Source organism: Scophthalmus maximus, chromosome 5 (assembly GCF_022379125.1).
Source record: "Scophthalmus maximus strain ysfricsl-2021 chromosome 5, ASM2237912v1, whole genome shotgun sequence".
Lineage (NCBI taxonomy): Eukaryota > Metazoa > Chordata > Actinopteri > Pleuronectiformes > Scophthalmidae > Scophthalmus > Scophthalmus maximus.
Window position 1 is genome coordinate 18,043,585 of NC_061519.1, and position 25,537 is coordinate 18,069,121.

The 25,537-nt window shown below is 44.0% G+C and overlaps 2 protein-coding genes across 6 annotated transcripts; both read right to left on the reverse strand.

Moving 5' to 3' along the window:
- Nucleotides 1-1,888: 1,888 nt before the first annotated feature.
- On the reverse strand, nt 1,889-14,439 carry kctd1 (potassium channel tetramerization domain containing 1). Of its 4 annotated transcripts, none has more exons than XM_035635312.2 (6): nt 14,378-14,439; nt 14,015-14,090; nt 8,158-8,336; nt 7,027-7,171; nt 5,319-5,624; nt 1,889-3,138 (listed from the first exon to the last, which is right to left on the reverse strand). In XM_035635312.2, the coding sequence occupies exons 2-6, from the start codon at nt 14,021-14,023 to the stop codon at nt 2,977-2,979; spliced, it is 801 nt and encodes a 266-aa protein (XP_035491205.1). In that variant the 5' UTR covers nt 14,024-14,090; nt 14,378-14,439; the 3' UTR covers nt 1,889-2,976. The 4 variants fall into 4 exon arrangements, with proteins under 4 accessions (XP_035491205.1, XP_035491202.2, XP_035491204.1 ...); XM_035635309.2 differs by lacking the exons at nt 14,015-14,090; nt 14,378-14,439 and adding exons at nt 9,181-9,428; nt 9,546-9,825; XM_035635311.2 differs by lacking the exon at nt 14,378-14,439 and having other exon boundaries at nt 14,015-14,356.
- A 5,633-nt stretch (nt 14,440-20,072) lies between these two features.
- Nucleotides 20,073-25,326, reverse strand: aqp4 (aquaporin 4). Of its 2 annotated transcripts, none has more exons than XM_035635358.2 (5): nt 25,189-25,326; nt 24,153-24,570; nt 23,908-24,072; nt 23,056-23,136; nt 20,073-22,146 (listed from the first exon to the last, which is right to left on the reverse strand). In XM_035635358.2, the coding sequence occupies exons 1-5, from the start codon at nt 25,278-25,280 to the stop codon at nt 21,895-21,897; spliced, it is 1,008 nt and encodes a 335-aa protein (XP_035491251.1). In that variant the 5' UTR covers nt 25,281-25,326; the 3' UTR covers nt 20,073-21,894. The 2 variants fall into 2 exon arrangements, with proteins under 2 accessions (XP_035491251.1, XP_047188196.1); XM_047332240.1 differs by lacking the exon at nt 25,189-25,326 and adding an exon at nt 25,040-25,182.
- Nucleotides 25,327-25,537: the final 211 nt, after the last annotated feature.

Sequence of the window (25,537 nt, forward strand, 5' to 3'; positions counted from 1 at the left end):
CTCCACTGACCTTCACTATAGTGGTGAGTAAGCAGAGCCTGGGGAGCCAGGGAAAGATGGCCACAGCCACTTTCTCCAGGCCCTACTCTGCCTTTTGATGACTGGAAATAATCACTTGCGAGGAAAGCAAGTGGAAGAGACATGATCACAGACGCAGCAGAGAAAAAAGGAGGATCTCAAATTACTTTATTCTCCACAAAACGCCTGTCCTCTGAAGGACTGGAAGTCAGTTTCTTAATACAATTCATCTTTTTTCTCTCCAACAGGCTGTGTCCTGAGAGAAGGATATCTCTAATTCCTTTTCAAGTTATTCTGAATCCAGGAAGTGAGAGAAAATCGGGCCGGACAGGGTCTCATTATACTCGGGCTGCCCCACAGGTAACAAACTCAAAAATTCACATAGGCTGCACAAAAAAGTACTGATGAATATTAAACTAAACACATGTTCTTTCTTTTTTTGTCCAACACCATTCACGACAGTATTTTTATTTTAAGAAAACGTTGGCTATTTTTTACTGCCATCCAACTAGGCTAAGTAGCTAGATGTGTATCTTCACTATGATAATCATTTTCATTCTAAAATCAGTGCTACTTTGTACTGATAGAATTTGGGGAAATGCGGCTATTCACTGTCTTGCCAGGAGTTCGATGAGAGAGTCGATACCGTTTGTCATAAATGTTTAGCTACAACCAGCAGCCAGTTCATTTGTCTCTGGGCAAAGACTGGAAACAGGGGAAACAAGTTTGGCTGCGTGCGAGCCAGCAAACCACTACGCCCGAGCAAGAAAGAGTCTGTTGTTTAAACCACAACCTGTTGTTTTTACATTCAATTGTTGCATACATTAAGCAAACAAGATATAACATGCTAATACGCAGAGGTGCTCATATTCATTGGTCAAGCATGAGTGCGACACCGACTTCTCATTTAACCTCGAGGCAAGAGAGCAAAAAGTGAATTTCTTAAATTCTTAAACCATTCCTGGAAAATTCTTGGACAATGTTGAAAGAAGCATTCTCTAAATACTCATCAGGTTGTATTTTTGCTTATTTGAAATATCAGACGGAACATTTGTGGAGATTAAAAAGAAATGGCTAGTGATTGTGGGTTTAGTTGTGATAGGATTCAATTAGAAAATATTCCTCATCATTGCCGTGAACACTTGAATGTTGCTCTTGACTTAATTCTTCCAACTCAAATGGTTTAAGCTGAGAGTCGATGTGTTTGACACCCGCTCCACAAATACTCCTTAATTGCACAGGCGCGGGGAATTTTGATTGTATGATTGACAGCAAAGCATCGGCGTGTGCCACTCGCATCACACACCTCTTGGATCTGCACCTCTAGCCTATGAGAATAACAGTCAGTCAAAGGGGGAATCTAGGGCAGAGAGGCCTGAAAGGGAGACGTATAGCATAAACCGTGGATAGCCAAAGTAAGTGGAGATTCCGCCAAAAGCGATGAAGACGTCAGGGCTCCGTGTGGGATTTCACTTTGGATTTTGGCCCTGCAGGGATGTGAGGAAGCACAACTGACAGGACTTGCGTGGAGAAGTCGTCTCTATTCAATATAACTAAGTAAAGAGTGCCCCAAGTCGTCACTGATGCACCAGCATAAATCCTCCAAGGTGCAATATTGCTGTGGTGAAGTTGGCTTTACCTCTGGTTGTGGAGGGCTGAAACACTACATGATGTAAAAGATTTCTCAAGACTTCTTGCCACTGAACACATTGAGGATGCTGGAGAGAATCTTCAGAAGTAGGGTGGATGCAGTAAATTCAAGTTTAAGGAATGCTATCTAACCACCGTGCTTCAAATGTAGCACGGGGCAGGCATAGCAAATGTGAAAGCAGTCCCTAAAGCAATGTAAAAACAGCGAACAGACACCATGACAACTGAGATTGAGATTTATTTCACTTATTTTTTGCTACATTCCTCTTTACTCAAATCTAGGGAGCGTAGGTGGGTCAGTCATCTTAGAAATACTTTTTTATCCAACTTCATATCAATATGTGCTATAAGTAAAAGTGATCATGGAGTGGGTAGTACAATAAGCTTTTAATCCGTTCAGTCATGTCTGAGGCAACACATTTGCTTTAAAAAGAGTCAATGTAAAAAAACACAAACACATGTACAATGAAAAAAATTACAGGTCATCACTCAGAGGAATATTATGATCCAATTAAATAATTCCCAAGCGGTTAGTTGTTCACACTCCCCAATGAGGCAAATGCTGTGACATAGTAATGTACTAAATCATTTTCTTTACTGCGTATGAATGGTCTTTGATGCTAAATTTTGATGATACTAATGTAAACAATGTTTAATGACATAGTCTGATAAAATCACTTCTATTAAAGTTTAAAAAAAAACAACCCCACTTCATTTGTATCACAATATTCAACATCATGTTAATTGTTGAAAATAGATGCTTTGTTGAAACTGTTTTTGACAACTGAGACATTCTGTACTGTAACACATTAATGACCTTTATACAGCGAGGGATAAGAACACTCTCAAACAGCCAAATTGCCAGTGAGACAACAAAACCAAGTCACTGGTGATAAGCTATGCAACATACTACGTAAGCGATAAAAGCCTTTTTAATTTATATGGGTATAATAGAAATCATATTCAACCTAATGTAGGTTGCAAGTTTTAAAACAAACTTTATTTGGGGGGTCCAGCGTATATAAATCCTTTTTAAATTGTTCTATGGGGCCTAGACAATCACAAATGTCCTTGCAATCTCAAACTTATCAAATGTCTTGTATCTTCTTATGGCAAAAAAAATCTCCTGTTGCATCTCTCTCTTTTTTTTTTTCTTTTTTCTTTTTTTAATTCTCTAGATGGTTCTTAGTTTAAGAAAACAAAAACATCAACAAGGAAACAAAGAAAAACAGAGTCCACAGAGCTCTGCAGCATCGAGCATTTGGCTGCCACAGAAAAGTCTAGCATCCCCTACTGCTTTGGAGGATTCTAGTCCAGCTGCTCCTGCTTTATCCTGTTTGAATTGGGTCCTCGGTGACCTGTCCTCCTCAGTTCCCTCCTCAGGACGTACTCGCTGAATTGGGATGAGTCCACGCCCCCACCGCAGGAGCCAGCGATCTCGAAGCCGCGTTGCTGGAGGCGCTCTAGAACCTAAAAGAAGGCGGGAAGGTAAAGAGGGATGTAGATGTCAGCGGCAAAAACAATTATAGAGGGGGAAGAATCACCATCGAGTGATGGATGATTCTTACTCGTTTATCCTTCGATGGTCAGTGTCAACCTGGTCATCCAGATGCCAGTCTGCATAACAACATAGCCGTGGTGGTGCAAAAACATCACTCTATCCTCTGTCCTTAAGTTGATTACTACAAAACTGGAAAGCACAGAATAACCTGAATCTCCTCCACTTACATGCTGCTGACTTAGTGCTAAGCCGAGCACTGGAAGCAGCTTCGGGAGTGAGCTGCAGCGACATACGGCCTTGTGAGGGGCATTTGGATGAGACTTCCACAAAAGCAAGAGCCTCTTATTTCATTGTTTTCTGGTGTATATGTGTTTCTCTCCCTCTCCCTCTGTGTATGTGTGTGTGATTGTGTGTGTGTGTGTGTGTGTGTGTGTGTGTGTGTGTGTGTGTGTGTGTTTCTATATAGCTGTTCCTGATCTTGCAGCCTTGCAGACATCTACAGACGTGTCCAGGGGGGCTGTAGGATCACATTCCATCGAAGAGGCCCCAGGGAGCAGTGAGGCTTTCTCTCTGCCACTTGGCTCAGTGTGGGCTGCTCAGCAAAACCCCCTCTCCCCATTTCTCCCGCAGCCCCCAGGCCCAAGCCTCCGCCAAAACTACAAAGGTCCCCCTACTGCTGGCAGCTTTCTATGCACCCCTTCCTTCTCTCGAAACCCCCGCCCTGCCTCCATTAGCCGCAGATACAGCATCCACCGCCGGCGTGCTTTAATAACCAAACAGGATTATGGGCCCTGCCTGGGGACAACCTGCCAGGGAGCATGCTCACTCTCTTGCTCGCTCTCCACGACTCACACTCTTCAGAGGCGGGCTTGTTTGTGTGTTTTTGGGAAGAAGATGGAAATTTGATTTCCTCATATGGAGACACCGTCCAAATCATTGTGAAATCTTTTTAAATATGCCCCTCGTCCCTCATTTATTGATGCATATCAGAGGACTTTACCATCAATGAATTAGGGGAGTGTCAATATATAATTACAGAAATACAATATTGCCAAATACATACTGAATATATAAAGTTTACTGATATAAGTTTTCTTTTTACAGTCCTGTTGTAGGTTTACAAGTATGGTTTGGCCTAGAATTTTGGATAATATTTAATCCTTTATATCCAGTATAAATGTGGCCGTCTTTGGCCTTAAGTCCTTAAAATTAACCTATTTAAAGATCCAAATTTTGAATCGTGAAATACTTCAACATCAGTTATAGTTTTAGAAATAACTTCCCTAGAAAAACTTTTAATCAAGACAACAATAAAGAATGTCTCCTCATACAGCAGGGCTACTTATATAACTTTTTAAAACTTTTCTAACATATTGCCTGGGGGCATCACCTCACATTAACTTCATCCTGAATTCCTTATTTCCACTTGCTGTCAAAATGTTTTACCCCAGTTTGCACATTCATGTGACTGAATAATTAATTGTAATATTATCAGACTCACAATATTGGCCGGGTGCAATGTCTAAATGGCGGGATATGCATTTTCTTTAAAAAAGGTAAAATGGATGAAGTCTACAATTCACCACTTTATGGTCCATTTTTAGCAGGTTGCCACTGATGCCCACTTAACTTTGACAGTTTCAAACACTCCAAATGACATAAAGGTTTAATTGTAAATGTTTTTCCTGGAAAAACAGAAGGCAATTGGGAAAGATGTGAGGGTCGTTTTATGTAGCTAACAACTGTAGCTGACTATTCACCAGCTCCAGAGCCAAAATCATCATTCCAGTCACAGAGAAGTAAAGATGGTGGCAGACTTGTGTAATTATGGTTTCTAAACTGATGCTTTGATGAACTCATCAAAGAGCTTATTTTTCTGCAAGGCTGTTCTTGTGATTTGATTAGATTTAAAAAAGATACGATTTTGCAATCAGACATACGGAACATTTGAAAAGTCTACAGTATAACAGCAGATGAAAAGAAGCTGAATGAAGAGATCAGGACTTGAGTCGATTCCTTGGGCATACGATCGAATGGAAAAACCTATAGAAACATCTTGACTATCTTTACTATTTCATATAACCTATGGGTGTTTATACATATTAAGAAACAGTATAAATGACCTCACACAGCCCAAATGTCCCATTACCTGGACAGAGTTGAGGTGGCAGTACCCATTGAGTGGGAAGCGGATGACGTGCGTGGAGTCATGGTTCCAGCCGGCATTGACAGAGTTGCACATGACGTCACCGATCTCCGGGAACACGTCTTCAATCAGGGCCTTGTCACCGCTGAGCGTGATTCTCTCGCCCAGGTCGGGTGCAACGCGCACCACCAAACACTCGCAGGGGCGTGACACCCGACTCAGATCCTGGTCCTGGCGCCAGCGCTCCAGCTCCGCAAGCATGGGCTGCAGCTGGAAGTACCGTGCCTCCTCGTACAGCAGACTGTAGTCCTGAAGAGAAAGGAAGTGTGTGAGTATCTGCTCTTACCAAGAATGTGATTAGAATTCTAAAACATGTAGCTTGATATTATGGTTCTGTTTACACAAATTTTTACCATTTATACCAAGTCAACTTGAACAGGTTTGGGCTTCTTGGTGGTTTCAAGGTTATTTCTCTCCCCTTTCCTGGCAGCTCTATACCGTCTCTAGTTAACTAAGTCTAATAAGACAAAAAATTACTAAATAATAATGTCCTGGGTCTTGAGATAAACACTGAAACGATACGTCCAAAGAAAATATTTTTCAACATAATATAAGGACGTATCAATTAAAATTGAATCAATATGTCATAATAAATATTCAGACTGATTTTTTTTGGCGGAAAAGCTCAGGGACTCCTTTAAACTTTCCAGTAATAACATTTTCAAATTTACATAATATTGTTCAAAGATACATCCCCTGGATTGCAAGTTACAATACACTGAATTGCAGTTGAAAGCATCTTGTTGCCACATAAAAAAAATAACCCCAAAACAGAATGACTCAATAGGTTTTTACGGTTGGGACTTCCTTTCTATCCGTGCATCCGAACCAAAAAGGGAACAACAAAGGAGTTTGAAACCACTGTTCTACATGAACGAGAAATGAACCCTAGCCAAGACACCTTTCACAGAAAATTACAAAATATACTGAGTAGAGGAGATGTAGTGCGACATGTAACACAGGGCTGCGTGGGGTAGAGGAGGGGATCCTTTACCCGCAGGACTGCAGGGCCTAACATCGCACATTCAAATTTTCTCTTGCTCCGCTCCAAAATCTACCCGATGTGAACGTGGCCTTAGCGTGAACTTGAGCCTGTCTTTTGTCTTTGCTTATTTTAGCTGACATACTTTCCAGTGATTGAGTCACACTGTGGGCAGTCCATCAGATAATGTGGTTATTTGTTTTCTCCCAGGGCAAGCGAAGTAATTACTGAGTAAATGTAAGAGTAAAAAAGAGGGAATGCTAATGTGTCACATACAGTGAGACTCAACCCTGGATGGACAATTGGCACGAGGACATAGAGCGAGGGAGAAATGTAACACATGCAATGTGGTCACTGGTGCCACGGCATTTATTCACTTGTCTTAGTTCAAGCTTCTTTCTTTCCTTACATATCTCAAAGAATCTTTGGCTGCTGATAGCCGGAGGGGAGCAAGCTGCATCCCGTGATGAGTGAATGTGTCATGATTGAGCTTTGTTTGGAAGAGACCTCATATTTTGTCTCCAGCATGGGAACTGTTTTCAGCAATTCAAGGGGGACCAGTGACCAAAGGCAATCCACAGCCTTAGCATTCATTTTGTGTGCTTGAAGTTGTAGGAGTGCTGACTGGCTGATGGGAATTTACAGGTTCTAGGATGGACATCCACTCACTTTGAAGTCATCTGGGATGAGGAGCTTGGACGTCCTGAGGAAGTTGAGGATGTAGCGGAACATGTGTCCATCCCTGTCAATGAAGTAGTGCTGCTTCAGGCTGTCCAGGACTATAGGCTCTGTGCCATCAAAGAGGCGACCGATTCTACCCACAGAGACGGGAAGGGTGGCAGGTGAGACAGAAAGGAGAGGGAGGGAGGGAAGAGGGACAAACATTAACAAAAAAGTTAATTACATTATTTAAAAGACGATCTCTAGAGTGCTACTCTGGAGCTTGTGTGTGAGTGTGTGTGTGTGTGTGTTTGTGTGTGTCATGCACCCTGTGTAAAGAGAGAACAGGAAAAGAGGGTACAAAAAGATACAGTGGAAGAAGAAATGTGTATTTGCAAAGGGGAGTGACTCTTCTCGCCCTCTGAAATGTTTTTTTACACCTTTGTACAGACGTGCACACACTTATGAAGCTCAATACATGAATCAAACAGGAAGGAAGAGGGATAGAAAGAAAGACAGAAGGAGGGGGGGTACAGAGAGAAGGAAAGACAGACAAAGAAAGGAAAAGATTAAGAGCAGAGGTGGTCTGGAGAGGTCAGGGCCAGCTGGTAGTTAGTTTGCCCTGGGCAGTGTGCCAGTCACCCTCGGGCCTGAGCTCGGAGCGACAGTGCAGCCTCGCAGCCTCCAGATGGCCCCATGCCCTTTGGCCCTTTACTGCTGCTGTGACATCTGTCAGAATAACCAATTTGCTTTTGTCTGAGCGCTGCGTTCTGCACTTGAAGCTCCTTACAAATTGTTTACCGTTCAAAGTAACTGTGGGTTCATCTACTTGACAAGGAGACATTTTGTGATACTGCCTGACAGATCTTAAAAGCAACTGATGGGAGCTATGTGGAGATTTTATTAAAAAAAATATTGCAAAATGCAACCATGAGATGTTTTTGTCATTTGAAGAGATGACATTAAACACCAAACATGACACAGTGACACAATTCTGACTTGAACTCCCTACAATCTTTCACAATTTCAGTTCTGGATAGAAGCATGCCACGAGACTTAAACATCCGCTAGTGGCCAAAACACAAACTCTATCTCCGCAACACTCTTGGGATGCACTCAGGCATGGTAGTAGATACTCACCGGGATTCTGGGAATTTTGTTAAGGTGGCCAGACTGCTGGTGTACATGTGTCCACCGACATCGATGTGCACAGGGGCATTGGACTTGGTGAGTTGTGCAGGTGCGGGGATGCCCTGGTTACTCAAAGGAGACACTGGCGACCGTGTGATCATCGGCCTGGACATGCTGGAGCGATGATCCTGTTTCAAACAACACAAGGGAGAAAATGTTATTATGACGTGTAGGTTTGACTGATGGAAGGATGCATCGAACTCCGTCCGTCTGCGGCGAATCAAAGACACTTTAACAACAACCACCTGGGAGTTTATCATCAGCATTGAAAATGTATAAATGTACTTTTTTTTTTTCGTGCTGTATATAACGCTCCACATTCAAGGTTGTAAAAGGAAGTTTTTTTGTTTTTTTTTTTACTCTGCAAGTTGGAGCAGCCTGACCTTGACCTGGATGTTGCCTTGGGAGCACATGCATCCACTCCTGTGGGCCACAATCTCCAAAAACCAAATTAGTTCGGATCATCAATCTCACAGTCTTGGAAAATTAGCAATAATGACTCTTGATTTGAATACTGTAATAGGATTTGGAGAAACAGTCTCCTGTTAACCTACAAACACCATTAGCGGGCAATTTCTGTTAAGCTCTCAGAAGAATATTACTTTAACCCCCCCCCTTTCGAACAGAAAAAAAAAAGTTTCAGACCCCGGGTGAAGATGGGAGGAAAAATGAAAAGTGCTTGTAACATCTCATTTACTGAGGATTACTAGGTTAAGTCGTCACAAACATGTGCCGAAAACGACTTGGAGAGGGCAGAGGACTGTTCGTGCGTGATACTGAAATAACGTGACGATGAAGTGCGCACACACACATACACACACACACATTCGTGAGGACAGCAGGAAGACGGATCGTACTCTCACTCGCACTGACTTCGACACGGCCCTATTATCACTCCGATCCTCCAAACAAAACCAAAAAACCAAAAAAAAAACCTCTTTTACGCGTTTTTACGCGTTTTTACGCGTTTACCTGCGCCGGCATCACTGCGGTCGGAGACGAAGTCAGCGAGTGGTCATTCTGCTTGAGGGACGCGGCGGGCACGGGCTCTCCCCGCACGGCGTACATCAGGGCGGGCTCCCTGCACTCCGCCGCTCGGATCGGGAGCCGCTTGAGGGACGCGTGCACGGACTCGTCCGCGGAGCTGATTGGACGCGGTCGCTTTCTCGCTTTCTGATGCGTCAGGTCCATGATGTCCGTTTCGTCCATTTGCGCGCAGACTTAAAAAGGTGAACAAAATGTGACGCGGTAAGCTCGTTTGTCTCTCCCCCACCTCTCGGTCTCTCTGTCTGCGTGTCTGTCTGCGTGTCTGTCTGCCTGTCTGCCCGTGAACACACCTGCCAGATGTGGAGCGGGACAGTTGCGAGCGGTTGCCGGCTCGGAGCGCGGGAGACCGTGGCTGTCGCGCGGAGCTGCGTCTTCGCAATGGCTGGGAGAAGTCAAAGCCCCCGACGACATTAGCATTGTGGCGCCCGCGGCTCTTCTGGGCTGTCGCTGTTTCAGCGGCAGGTATGAGTGTCGCATTTTTTTTTTTTTCTCGGAATAAACCAAATGCTGCCTCGACTGGATGCGACCCGTCTGGCTGAGGGAGTCGGGTCAGCGCGCACATCTGGACCTTTGCCCTTTTTTTTTTTTTTGGAGCAGTGTTCAAGCAGCACTTTTCGCTCCCCCCCCCCTCAACACAACATGTCCCACAAAAGTACAACACTCAGACACTGGTAAAAACCAAAGCTGTGGCTGACCTCTCTCAAGCACCTGGACCAAAAAAGAAAAGAAAATGCCCCTTATACCTTCCATCCACAAACATGCACATGTCATTCCCACGCCACCTGACTGATCATGATCCTTCCCATCACACAAAAAGCCCCCTGTGATGGTGCTGTCAGTGACTCGGCCGCACTTTAAATGTGTACTTGAAAGCCAAAAACAATCTTTTCATCATTTACACAGAATATTTATAACCAAAGAGCACAAAGAAACATCACATCTCCAGCACCAGATCACATGCGTCCGAAAAAACATCTGCCCCTCAGAGGAGACAGAGGGATCAGTCTCCCGTTTGCTCGACAAACTTTAGTGACTGTGTAATAACCGATGACCACATCGGCACAGCAAACCCACCACACCAATGACATCATGGAGTAACAAACCAGACCACAACATGTCCAATTGCTGTCAAAAGTAATGCCACTGCACTCTCCTGGGCTGTTTTCACAGAAAATGCAGGGAATCCACAATTTTTAATAACATTCAGATTAAAATTAATTAGTTCAACCACTGGCCTTAAAACATCCACACTCCTGCTTCTCATTGGCAGTGTGAGTTTCACACCTAGATACCCAATTAGCAATTAAGCTTGCCTTTGAGTGTAGGCCTCCAATGCGGTGTGTGATCCTGGTCTGATTTGCATGCCGCTTGTGCACGCGCTGATAAGCGCAGGCAGCAGCCATACATAGTTTTAAAATTCAACTCCAGAATCCCTCGCAGAAGGCAAAGGGGCCTGCAGGGCAAAAGAGAGAGAAATCACATGGCTGCTCTTCAAAAGGGGACCTGTGTAAGGCAGCCGGCAAAGTGCGTGGGATCACACTCAGAATGCAGGTAATTTGTTCCCTGACTAATTTGTGGAGATGTGGTGGTGTGTGTGTGTCTGTGTGTCTGTGTGTGTGTGAGGGAGAGTGAGTTTGAGTGTGAGAAGCGAGTGTGTGCCTGTGGAGAGTAAGTTCTGAAAACAGCTTGGTGGAATTGGATTTCCTCAAAGCCTTGTCATCGCAAAGGTGGATTGAGTGTAAAATCTGTAAGGCATTATGGAAAATTGCAGGGGAGAAGGAGAAGAAGGAGTGAAAGGGAACGGGCGGCGGGGCGGCCGTGAGGTGGTGCGGGGTAGCGTGTTGTGGGAATGTGCTCTTGTATCACAAAATCATCCCGAGTTGGTGGAAGTAAAGATTACACGTGTCGTGGACCTTTCTTTTTCTCGGACGCATGTGCACATCACTGCCTTTTTACACTTTCCTCCCAAGGACAGTTCAGAGGTCACTGCAGCACAGGCGTCATCGTTGATGCCCATGTATCAGCCATCAGATGTTCACAGCAGATCCTCCGCACCAAATCTTTTCCTACCTGTTGCCATTTTGCATTTGGCACAGAAAGTCTCCCCTGTGACCAGGTTGTGTTCGGGGCATTTGCCCGTTTATTCAGCTTGTGTAATTGTGTTGCACGAACAAATCTACATCAGACAGTGCGAGTATACTCAGGACATACTCCTATTGTTTTCCACCAGTGGTCTTTCAGTGGCATGCTGATTTCTTCCTGCATGTTTTGAGAAACAAACGCTGCGTTTCTTGTCCGATCGCTAGTACAACACAGGCTTTTAATGCTGTCTGTCATTGCGATAATGGAAAGGGCCTGTTGGGAGGGATCAGCCTATACAACAAACTGGCTAGCAAATATTCCGTCCCACAATGCAGCTCTTCAGTGTTTCCACACATCGCACAAGACACAATTAGCATTTCAGATCAGAGCATTAACATTCAGTTTGAGGCAGGCAGACTGGTATTTACATAATCTGGATGGGTTGTCTCTGCTTTGGTGCCCTCGGCCATTTGTTTCAAATGTCCACACACAGACAACTACAGACTTCGGGTTAACTTCAGTCACTGTCGACTGGATTGTAAAAGAAAAAAGAAAGAGAGAGACTCATAACAAAGAGGCCTGTGCAAATATTGTAGGCTGGTGGTCGTATCAGGGGTGTGCGACTTTTTAGAAATGAACATTAGTCATTATCTGGTGAATTATCAAAGCTGCAAACCAATGCTACGACTTTGCACATTTGTGCCACGTTTCCTCTTCCCACTCTGCCACGTGGACAAACATTAAATCCCGATCTTGTTTATGTTTAAAAAGGCCTGCATTTTATGAATGAACTTATAGTACAAAACTTTGTTGACTATGGAGATATGTATAACGTTGCCTGTGGCTTGAAAACATGTGAAACTTACAAGTCACAGTTTAAAGCTGGTTGTATTTCTCAAAAGCAGCAGGGGCTCTATAAGTATATGGGAGTTGCCCAGAAAGAAAGAAAAAAAGGTAACCAGTGTAAATAGACTTTGCTGACCTGCCTGCAAAAGTGAAAATATAATATCCAGCTAAGCCATTGCCTCTGGATCAAGGTGATCCATTCTGTTTGTTTGACAATCCACATTCACCCATGTGATTGGACTTGAGCCTGACTCTGTCAGGAATGTATGATTATCTCATAGGAAGTTTTTAAGGTTTTGCATCCAAGCAAGTTACGTATCACAGCGGCACTTGATGTCTTAAACACAAGCACATAATCACCCCCTGAGTTTTATCACAAGTAGGTCCACTCGCTCTTTGTGGCGCTACTGTAGCAGTGACCTCACAGATGAGGGAAGTGTGACGCCGCAGGCCGTTGGGAGACGACGGTGCATGTTCACTGGCACAGGCCGAGCTGTCCCAGGGCACAGGAGTGGCCATTACATAGGAAACGCTATATGAAACGTAATAAGAGCAGCATTTCTCTCCAATGAGCTCCGAACTTAGTCGGGCACCTCTAATTCAGAACGGATGGCGTGTGGTGCTGATGCAACGTAGACTAACTGATTTGCCTTATTAATTTTTTGTCTCCTACCAGATCAGTCTGTTTGTTGGATGTAGTTTTTAATGGGAAACAGATGTCCAGATGCTGTACATACAGTACAGCAGTATGGCTTTGTCGTTACAGCGCCATCAAGTGACCGGTCCTGAAAACCAGAAATCTCAGTCTCACCGTTCAATCATGCGCATTTCGAAACCGGTGAAACCGACCATGGATTTCATCACAGGTGACACAAACTTAGAGGATTTGATTAAGTATATGTACTATCATATTAAAAAAAAGAAGCCATTTGAAGTCTCATCCTCCCCGCAGTGCAGTGAGGAACGTTAGTAACCAGAACATACTCATTGTAGCTTTGTTTAGGATGAAATGTACATTTCAAGTTTAAACTTACGGAGAGAAGTTTGTATTCATCCACACAAATATTCGACTCGCATAGGAAATGGCTCTAGATTGTTACTTGGTAAACTCTATTTGCCGATTCGCATCCGGGGCTGGGAGCAGATTACGCACAGAGCCGAGCGAGCGAAGGAGAGGACGGGGTTTTGCTCCTATTTCGCTCGTTTACGCAAATAAGATTATCCTCACACGGCCACGGCCTGCATTAGAGGATGATTCGCACATTCTGCATTGGCGTGTGTAAAGGCTACATCGTGGTTTTACAGGATAAGGAGAAGAAGGAAGAAGGAAGAAGAAAAAAAAAAAAAAAACGCCTGCGGCAAAATTACTCCACAATGGCGTCTTTCATTAGAAGATCTGGGGCAGCTCCGATCGGGAAGCGGAGCTGCTCCATGACAAAAGTGACTTCGAAGACGATCACGGGGACGACGTGCGCAGGTTCGAGTAAGTTAGCGGCAAGTTGCACGGCGACACGGAGCCGGAGACGTGTCCGGAGCCGAGCGGCGCCAGGAGCGCATTCACACGCTGGATAAGTAGAGTGTTTTCCAGACAAGATCGTAGCCCTGTAATCCTCCGTCCGTTCAGACGAGATGGTTCGCAGCCCCCGTGGGTTGTAGACACGCGCACACATGTGTGCAGCAACTAAGGAACAATAGCCAGGAAGTGGTTAAATATATTATAAGAACTGTACCGCTCGAATCGCTTTGGCACATGCGTAAAAGCGGCTGCGCCTCTGTGTCCCAGTCCATCCAGCCTCGGAAATAATAGCAAAGCAAATAAATGTCCGCTTACCTGAAACATAGAGGGGCATAAAGTATCTTTTTATGCACCTTTTCCCTCCGATTTGGCCAACGATCTGCTTCTCTTCCTACACCAGTGAGAAATGCAATAGCTTGGCTAAGGTAGACAGAACAAAATACAGAGAATACTTGCTCCAGGGCTCCGAAACCCCTCAAGGCAGAGATCAGGATACAATTAGCTCATGTCTCTGCCCCAGTCTAAACGCATCTTCAGAATAAAACTGCGAGCAAAGACATCACAGCAGCAGCGCCTCAGTCTTTGTTGAGTTTATGTTTTTATAAAATCAAATAAAGATTTTTTTTTTCTCCTTCTTCTGCATTTACAACACCCTCACTCCTCCTGCCTCCAACTTGCCTCATGCCTCCCTCTCGCAGAGAAGCTGATTTTAATCGTTATGATTAGTTTTGATGTAACGTTCCCCCGGGCGGTTTCTACAAATGGATGGAGTGTTTCTTTCCCAGGGAGGAAAAGCAGCAGATGATGATAATTATATAGATTGTTGGTGGAGCCTTTTTTTTTTTTATATCCCCCCCCCCCCCTTCTTCCCTTAACCTCTTAAACCTCTAACCTCTTAAACACATGCCATACACCCTGCATGTGCATTAGACAACTTGTTGATTAGCCTGGAATTAACTTTTTTTTTTTAAAATTAATGGAATGTGCTTAATGGAATTCTCACTCTGTAGTTTCTCCTTTGTAATGTTTTCAGTCTCTTTCCTCCCGTTGGACCACCTCCAAGTGACGTAGCTGTATAAATAAGCACTTCAGCTCGCCTTGCCCCAATCAAGTCTGAATCAGTGCCCGAGGCTGATGTGCGAGCTCATTTCAAATGTTCAACCATGCATGATTTCAGGAAGATTGAGGCACTTCTGAGGGTTTTAGAATTACTTAGGGGATGCGGACAGTGAAGGGATCACTTGTTTAAAGACATTCCTTTTAGTGAAATCCCTTCGTGTGAACATGCATAATTATTCTGAGTCAGAGGTGTTGTGTTGTGCCCATAAGATTGACACGATCATATCTTTACATCCTCAACAGTTATCCTTACTCCATAGATGAGAGAACACAGCGGAAATGCCTGCTCTTGCGCCCCCTACTGTTGAGAGCATCAACTTTTCCCTCCCTTTTGCTATATGAAAGAAAACCAGTTTAGACATGTTATTGTAACACTACCCAACATTGAAACAGAAAAAAGAACACAAGGAAAGAACAGAGAACGCAGTCATTTGGAAACAAATATTTACAAATTCACGGAATATTTAAATGTTCATGCGAGGAGAGAGCTGAATCCAAGTCTGTTTTGGTGTTGAAAAGAAATAAATAGTGAACGCCGTGCCAAGGGACCGGTGACTGATGAATGCAAGCGTTCAAACAAAAGCATTTTCCAGTTCTCCCCATCAAAAGAGTTTCCTCCTCAGAGCATCTGTTATAGGTGATAGACAGAATTGCTCTTGAAGAAGGGCCAGCTATCCTTTGCCCCTCCGATCCAGGATCATTAAACTTTCCGCATTTTGATCAGCATGTCCCACGGGAAAACAAACACAGGGTTAAAGTGTTAACACGGCGCTATTTGCCTCCCAAGGTTACTGAGGATACGACATACTCTTAAGCCCCAACTACCAAAGAACGACACACTCGTGGACACATTTCCATGTCTGTAATCTGACAGACTACAGTGAACGGAGAACACTTCAGGCCTGGAAATCCCATATGCTATCCATATTCCACACGAACGGAGGCCGTTCCTGGACGGATCCTCTCACTTCGGTATCTAAAATGGGCATCAGATGTTGTTGAAACTAAACAGCGGAGAGTTCTGAATGCGTGTGATACTCGCTGCCAAAAAAGACATTGTTCTAATGCTGCTGTGGAAGGGGTTAACATTTTTACTTGGATCCAACTGCCACAGCAGCAACAGCAGACGAACACTGGCTGGCTGCGCCACATTTTGGTGGACAAATTATCCAGATTGGTTGCAGATGTGCATATGCCCCGAACAGAAACTGCCTAGCGTGAATGACATCATAGGGTTAGAAGTTAGAAAGGAGAGAGGAGCCCTGGAAAAAACTTATTTGACTTGCTTGAATGTCATGGAAACTGACTTCGGTTGGTTTGTGGAAAATAACAAACATAAAAACAAGGAGCGACCATTCAAACCTTTAGATTACCAATCCTTTCTGCCATAACTTAAACACAGAAATGAAGGCTGCCTTTGTTTTGAAGGAAGACATGACACATTCCCCCTTTTACAAATGAAAAGGTTAATTCACTTCTCCAGTCAAGCTCATGTTGACTCATGTTAGCAAACTTGAAACAGGTCTTATGGATATCGCTGAGTCAGTTTGCTGGCTTTGTGTCTCATACTGTTTTTCAGCATTTGCCCTTATCCAGTAGTCTTCTCTGGCCAAAGTGGCCACTGTTCATCAAAAGTTGCATAATATCCCTTTAAAGCTGGTCTTGACACCCCCATTTTGACACTGAAAGAACCTAAATTATTTTTCTACCACTATTAATGCAGCGAAAACATAGAAAAAAACGTGTCAACAACCATTACAACCACTCGGTGTTTTAAGGGACCTTGGGGGCGCCACGCAAAAGGGAACTTGTCAATAAAAAATAAAGTTGTAAAGTTGTAAAAAAAAGCCAAACCCCCACCATCCCAGGCACATCACACACACACACGTTAACATTGTAGTTTTCAACCAAACCTCCAAATTTATGAAGCTTTTGGCAGAAAGCTAGTGGCATGGGGTCTCGTTAGGGGGTTCCCAACCATGCTGTCATTGCAGTGTCCTGTACATAGCCGACCTTAGAATTTAAGGGAGTTCCTACAAAATTGCTGTGGACTAACGTAATTCACCGTTCTCTGGGCCCCCTCTCAGCTCGGGGGCCCCAGGCCATCGCCTGCGTTGCCGATCATGCCGTGACGGCCCTGCACCCACCGAATGACATTGGGGTACCCAGTCCCTGCAAGTCAATATGGACTGAGAAACATGTCGGTTTAGCCGCAGGACCATATTAATAACTGTTATACGCGCCACACCCCTCTAATGGCCTGTGGTTATGTAAGGGAGTGGGATGGATAAGGCAAAGTGCTGAAGCTGCTCCAGAGCCTGACTCAATCTGCCCTGCAGGGTTGCACTGTTTTAGCCAGAACTGCTCATCAAATATTATCTTTGGCACAATGAATTCTAGCTTTGGAGAATGTCTCTTTTGCTACAGTGTAGTCCAAGTCATACCATCAGGCATGGCCCTGGAAGGTTCAACTTTAACAATGGCAATTATGTGAAACAGGAGCTGTGCTGTGCAGTTAGCAGCAGCAACAGGCCTGTGCCCTATCGTTATAGTTTTCCATATTGGATGTTCTTGCCCTGCTGCAACAATGGAGTTCTTACACTACAAAGCAACCAAGGCACACAGTCTGTTCTGCTCATGAAAACAGTTTCAGTTTGCTGTTTAACAGGAATAATCGGAGAGATTAAGAGTCACTAAGAAAACATCAGGATTTCCAGTTGTATGGTATCACCTGCAGCCTCACTCGCTGGCTTCACTTCCAGCCCCCGAATGTACCCGTCCCACCGTCAGTGGACAGTGGAGTGACACTACTGTGAGGGGAAGAGATTGAGACAAGAGGAGGGGGCTGCCTGGGTAATGCTGTGAGGCTCTAATAAAATGTAATCCTATTATATGGTTCCCACTAGAGGGCAACAATAATAAAGGTTTCCCTAATAACACGAGCAGACCAAAACAGCTCCTCCGGTCAAGTCCCACACTTGCACATATATCCTCTCATTAACCCAATTGCTTTTGGGCCACATTACACCGACAGGCCTTGGAGATGTAGCTGTGATGGCGCGGCAAGAGTTAAGAAAAACAAATGTGTTTCATCAAACTGCAGTTTGGGCTGCTCTGCATAAAGGAATTGAGGTGGGGTGGGGGGGTGTTGGGGGGGGGGGGGGGGGGGGGGGGTGGAGGAGTGAGGGAATGTGTGCGAGTGGGAAGTTGGAAGCGGAACCCTGAGGAAACCAATCAGAGCTTCCCCACCCTCCCTTCCTGTGTCAAAGCCACCGGGGTCTCAGGTGTGTGTTACATGAGCTAATACCTCCCAAACATTGTTTGTGTTAGAGTAATCAAAATTGAGTAAATTACCATTTTGGAAATGATAGTCCTCATTGGCAAACAAAATCACAATATAGTCGAGGAACAACACAACGTAGAAATCAAATGATAAGACTTGATAGCTCAGCAAACCTCCAAATGATTATGAACTTTAATGCCTCCTCATGGGCCAAATCAACAGAAACGTTTCTTAGTGGTAAAGTCACAAAAAAGCCAGGATTTCATCAAATCAGATACTTCGTCGACAAACTCTTTGCACAGAAACAGTGAAAGTGACTTTCTTTGACTGAAGCCGAAGGGAAATGGCAACCTCTCTACTGGAAAGAGACGTAAACACAAACTCTCATATTTATATTATTTGATAATGTAATGAATGAGTTATTCCGTTTCTTAGCTTTCTCACATAAACGTAGTAAAATATTCATCATAAGTGACAAGGTGAGTGAAAATATCAATCATATTCCCAAGACAGGTTGAGTTATTAAGTGAGCCAATGTAACAGTATTACAAAACCCAGAATAATAAAGTTATTTATCTCTCTCTCTCTCTGTCGTGTGTCTGTGTGTGTGTGTGTGTGTGTGTGTGTGTGTGTTTATATGTGTCTGACAGCATCAGACACAGAGAGAGAGAGTGTCGCATGCCTTCCTGTTCCTGTACCACCCTCCAACCCCTGAGCCGCAGACTCAAGGCAGTTTCCAGAATCAAACAATTTCACGCAGCTACTGGAGGAGGAAATGAACTGAGCCCAGAGCAATAATAAAATTATACAAATGTTATTACAGACTCGCCTGCTACTGTCCTACTTTAATTCAAATTTGGGCACTCCAGGCAATGCTGGTGGCAGAGACCTTCCTGAATAAATCAACATTAGCTTACGTCTAAATTATTAAGGAAGTGGGAGACTTTCTTGTTTATAGTATGAATTATTAAACAAGTGTTTAACGCTGTTTTTCTTCACGAATCCCCAAATATTAATTGCTAATGATCTTTAAGGTGTGTGTTTTATCTTTCGCCCCTTCTGTTGTGTGCTGGGAATTGAGAATCTGAATTTTCAAGTCACAAGAAATCTGTTCTCGGTTAGATAAGCATGAGATGCACTTTGAGATATACATTGCTGGCATCTGCATGATGTGCAAATGAAGCTCTGGCAATGACAACAGTCCCGTCGTATAGCCATTGTCGGTATTTGCAACGTATGTGAATGTAAATTAATGAATTATGGAGTAAAGGCTACCCATGCATTAATAGGTCTCTGCTCAACATCTTGCTGATGGCCATTCAAGATGTTTTGAAGCAAACAGCTGAAAATGTGTTGGTTTATTATTTGCTGTCACTTTATATTTGCCTTTTGCTAATTGAAGTGTCCGCAGCAACCGTTGGGAAGTTAGTCAGCCAAGGAGAAGAGAGAGGACATTTTTCTAATGAAATCTCAGGTTTTGATTGACACTTTACAGCATCTGCTCATACGTAGTCTGAATTTGTATTGCTAGGAATGTCTTGCTCGGTATTTGCAACAGAAACCACATACTTTTAATATGTTCCTCTCCAGCACCGATATGACATTCTTTAAAAAACATTTCAATTCAATTGGGACTGCTATCCTCACCTGTCTTTCTCTATTTATTCTCAAGATGAGCAAGGGCCAATGAATCAAATCTGAGTGAGCCCATTTCCCGACCGCTGTCCCAACAGGAAATAGTCAATGCATGAAACATCAGATTTATGTAATCATTTATATGGGTTATAAAGATGATTAAGGGGAACTGAGATGGTGCTGGCAGCTGGCCACTGAAGCCTTAAGGGATACAGGCAGAATTCCTGCAGGTAAAGGATAGTGCTGCTGAGAAATTCAGTGCCGTCCATTTTCAATTCCAGTTGGCCTTGACGACCAGCCTTCGTTTTACATGACAACAATCTCACAATGCAAGTGTTCAGAAGTTCAATCTTTATTACAGAAAAAGTATGGGGCATGCAACTCAAACAAGGCAGCTCAAGTTAAAATAAGCATTTCTCATACTGTCACAAAAATGTGTAAAAATGCTATGAATACAAAGTTTGACCCAAAATCCCCAAACAAATACAAAAAAACCCACCTCCTGAGTAGTTCTGAATTAATGGCCTGGACCAATTTCAAATCAAATGTGGCTCAGACTTGTGAATAAAACTGACTTGTGTCTGCCAATGTCTGCAGTGTGCTGTACATCCAAGGCTCGTGGCTGCCCTCCCCTGGAGAAATACAAATGGGAGCGCAATTTCTCACTGTGTAATGCACACTGTGGCCAGTAGATGCTGCTGTGGTAACACACAAAAAATGAAATAAACCGCACCATGTTTGGGAACAAGATGAGATGGGGGAGTTAGACCATGTAGGAGTAAAAACAAGTTTGGTTTAGTGTCTGAATTACACTGGCGTGCAAGCCCTTGCAAATGAAATATAGTTGCAGCAGGTAGAAAACCTACCACTTCCTCTACGTCACAGAAAAATACTTTCTCTCTGAGAGAAAAAAAATGAAGTGGAAACACATCAGATTGTCTCTTTTTCGCATTGCAAAGATAAATTATTTTCTGTGCTCTCCGCTGATCGAATGAGATACAAAGCCATTCCCAGAGACTTAACTCACAAGGAACACACATTACGGACATTTATCTGGCCACAGGGAGACATCATCTCAGGGTGGATGAGCCAACCCATCATCGATCTAGACTGCTCCTCTCCCCAGCGCTCAGCTCCTAGTAACAGAAACAAGTGGCTCAATTGATGGACCTTGTAGGTATGGTCACTAGATCAGAATCAGAATCAGAATCGGCTTCATTGGCCAAGCATGTGTAAACAGTTTCCAGATTTCTTATAAATATGTGGACGTTGCAATGGATTTGTGTAGCTATTCTGTTTGCGTTGGAAAAGAAGATATCTTATAGTACTTCCAGTTTGTGAGCATGAAATAGAAATACTGTGTTTGAGCACAGAGTGACAAAGACAGATCAGCCAAATGCCTTATCAATAAATGAAATGCTTGTATGAAGTATGAAATACAGCGAATCATACAGAAAAACAAATGTGCTGCAAGAGCCAAATCTGGATGTAAAAAAAAAAAAAAAAAGGTAAATGAGAACATCTAATTTAATGAAAACCGAAAATAATTAAATCATTGTAAAGTTATGAACATCAAAAGTAGAGATAAACAGAAACTTACATGAAGATGAACTTTTGTTGCTTCCCTGACTAATGCACTGAAAATAGAGAGCACTGTAATATATGTCTGACTGTCAGAGATGGCTTGTGTTGCCTGGAACCTGTAATGTGCTTAATGATCACAAGGAAAACGGCACCTGTTATTGCAGATACAGTCCACGGACCAAATGTGACACTAATCCAAAAATAACAAGGCTGCATTTTCTTCTCCACTTCCCTGGTACACCATGATGACCCCAACTAATTGGTCGGCCCCACGAATATTCCCTCTAATGCAATGTATTGTTGTGGGTTGTCATTTTGCGGTGTGCGCCGCATGCCAACACTGGCACACAACCATTCGGGGGCCTCGGGAGTGGTATTGAACAGGCTGTAGTTGTTTGCGGGATTGAGCTATAACGTCATATTAGCTTCATGACGATGAGCGTAATTCAGCGCTGCTGTAAAGTCTCATGGATACGAATCATATTCTGCTATAATGAGGACAACGTTTTTTTTCGAGGGGGCTGTTTGTCAATCTGGTCTACAGATTGGTCTCCATTTCCAGTGCACGTGATAGTCATACAGAGGACAACACATCTCCCGCCGACTCCTGGAAAGGATCTTTCTTCTCACTTTTCTCCAGGTCGATGGTGTGCATGGAGCCCGGCTTGATTGAAATGTCCTCTGCCTCCACCTCCCTGTATTTCCCTGACGGGTCCTTCTGGAAAAGCTGTTTCAGCCTCTTCTTTAACTCGGGGTCCGGGCAGTACAGGTACTCGTACAAGCCAGCAGCCAGTATGGCTCCCAGAAGAGGACCAACCCAGTACACCTGCCATAAACAGTAAGACAGAAACCTCACTTAGTCAGTTTGGTAAAGAGTTTTCTTTTTTTACTTCTGTCCCTCGACTTTGCTGCAATGACTGTCAAACTGTCTTGCTCTGCTGGGCTTCGTGTTAGGAGGGTCAACCGTTATAAGAGGCAGGTAGCACGATGTGTGCAGTATCAAGTATGTGCTACAGAGTGTAGACACTTTTAAAATATGATACCAGCTACAGTGACAGTTACTAAGTATAACCCAGTACACACACACACACACACACACACACACACACACACACACACACACACACACACACACAAACACCCACTACACACACACCAGGGTGCTCTGGTGTCTGCAAATTGCAGTCGAAATAATTGCCTAGATACATAAATTCAGAACTAATGCTTTTTTACACCGTGCTCAGTAACATCCAATTATGGAGGTAGAGGTGAAAAGCTGTGAATCTGTGATTTGTCATCTCATTTGTTGGAGGAAGATGTGAATTCAAGGGTGTGAGGATCCAAGGGAGCATTTGAACCCTCCCAACCTCTGTGGTTGTCACTTTGTATTGACTGATAAAAGTGAGCGTCTACTTTTTGGCTTTGTCTTGAGGTCACACCTGTTTGAACGGTTTTGGAAATGGCACTGGGCTTTTGACCTTACTAGGTTTCAACATGCCATTCGGGCCCACTGTTGTACGAGCTCGCCATCTTCAGGACAGTAAAATACGACCATCAGCGTTTTGTCACGACACCATGACGTAACAGCTGCAACAGTAAGCTGATTTACTATGTGCAAAATCTCATAAGCATTATCGTCTATACAGAAGTGGGACACGCTCACTCACTGCAGTCCGGGTTTTGGCCGTGCAAACTCCTGAAAGAAAGATTATCCTCCTAAGACAGTATCTCTTACCCAGTGGTTCTCGAAGTCAAGTGTGACCATTGCAGGCCCAAAGGAACGAGCAGGGTTCATGCTGGCTCCTGTATAAGGAATCTAGAAGGATAAACAGTAGCATTAGCTTTAAATTGAGGAAATAACACAGATGTGTTCAGGGTATAATGCTGTCTTTTTGTGACTGACAGTAAATGCCTCATCCTGGAGAATACATCTTATACAAGACAAAATACAGAGTATGTAGATGTGCATTCTTTAAGCAAGGCGAGGGAGAAATCAGTTGAGCAGCGCAAATGATAACATCTCTTTCCCTGTGCATTCATTTGCTCTGCAAGGTTCAGGGAGCCCCCGGAGATTGGTTGCCATGCGATGGCAGCCTCCAATAAAGATGTGCACGTGGGTGTGATTCACTAAGAGGTGAACAATATCACACATTGAAAAATAGATGCTTCAGTGCACCTGCTGTTTTTCAAGAAGCCTCACTGCTCCTGCTCGCAGTACATGCTAAAGAGGCTTGCTCTTGGAACTAGTCTAGTTCTATGTGGTGTGTTGAATTTGATATTGTTATTTTTTTTTTTTTGATTAATCTTTATGTTACTGCTTGTGTTGGTGGCAAAGGAGGAGTCAGCAGATATGAAGATGGGGTTGCAGAAGATTTGTGAGGCTGGTATTGTCACATTTAGACTTTTTTCATATAACAGTTTGAATATAAATGTACTGTAAATACATCATAGTTCCTGTATAATCTTGACCAGCCTCTTGCTGAAGTCATGAGAATAGTGAAACATAAGAACAGGGTCTCTACTATAAGATATTCTCCTGACTGCCCTTCCTTTTCCTCTCTTATCCAAGTTAAGCGAATGTACTTACTGCAAATAAGTGACCGATTCCCACAGCAAAGCCAATGGCCAAGCCAGCCGAGCCGCCCAGGTCTGTGCGTTTGGGATCACAGGTGGCAAAGACGGTGAAAACCAGTTCAAATGTGATAATGAGCTCCACAAGAAGGGCGTGTCCCACTGAGATATTGGAGTTCACCTTGGAGAAACAGGAGATTTACCGTATGTAGGAAAACCCCCAGCAAACGACTACAATTGAATGCGGTCAGGCTGACTTACTGTGGTCATGCCGAGGGACCCTCGGAAGGCAGCAGGCGTGACCAGGTAGAGAATCCCGGCTCCTGTGACGGCTCCCAGGCACTGAGCCAACACATAGAACAACGCCTTTGCCAGGCTCAGCTTTCTAGTCACAACCATGGCTACTGTGACAGCCGGGTTAATGTGTCCGCCGCTGATGTGGCCAAAACACTGCACCATGGTGGCAATGCTGAGGCCAAAGCACAGCGAGATAAGGACCAGGTCGGCTGGGGGAGGCTTCTCCTCCCCTGCAGCCCAGTTGATGGTGGAGCCCAGACCGAGGAGGACAAAGATGAGAGTGGCCAGGTACTCTCCAGATACGGCCCTCCAGAAGTCCTTGGTCCAGATCCCTTTAAATGCCACCATTATGCTCTGACAGTTACACCAGGACAGGAACCTCCTGGCAAAAAGAATAATGAGCAAAATGATTAGCCTACTTGCGTATTCCTGGTGTGTGCATGTGGCTGAAAAAGTACAGAGCCCTATCAGGACGGCTGCCTCGGGGCACAACTTTTATAACTCCACTAGGGATTTAGGCTGGTGACTTTCCATTACAAAATGCAATGAGGAGCATTCTTTAAACATTGTGTATAGGGGCTATTATAACACCTGAAGTCAAAGAATGCAAGGTAGAATTGCTGTCACTCATTGAAACTAAATCATGATGGCGCCTCTTTTGTCTATGCTGATGAGAACATGATTTACTTCACTTAAAACAGGTGTAAGTGACTGCATGTTCAGAAATGAAGAATGCTGAAAATGAAAATGAAATATCATTACACGGTGTGAAGCAGACCTCCGAGGCAATAAAGTTGCAGTGATAACTTCAGCCATCTCTTTTCCTGTGGGTCCAAGGGCTAAAAACTTACCAAATGCAATAACACGCTCTCCCTCTCTCTGCCCCCGCTGTGTGCGATGTGTTTTCATTCATAAGTCCTGGTCAGTTACTCAACCAGCAGAGACATCTCTCGGCTCATCAAATCTAAAAGCTGAGGCGGCAGTGACCTGCAGTACTTACAGAAGAGCAGGAGTCGGTGTGAGCGCAGGAGTGAAGCAGAGAGCAGGTCTGTCAGATGAACATGAGCCGCACATAGTACCGTGGGACTGCATCCAGCAACTTTATTGCGTTACTAAGCAGGCATCACCTCACAGGAATTACACAGCCTGCTCAGGGGGAGGAGTCACCAGATCTGCCTGCTGAGCAAACAGAGTGCCACCGCACAGTTACTCAGTCAGCCTCAGCATCTTAGTCATGTCAGAGCTCTGAGAACATGCAGGACAGGCACAATATTCACAGAACCACTAATATTTGGAAAAACTGCAGACCTTCACATTAAATTACCACATTGTCAGTGTAAAAAAATTAA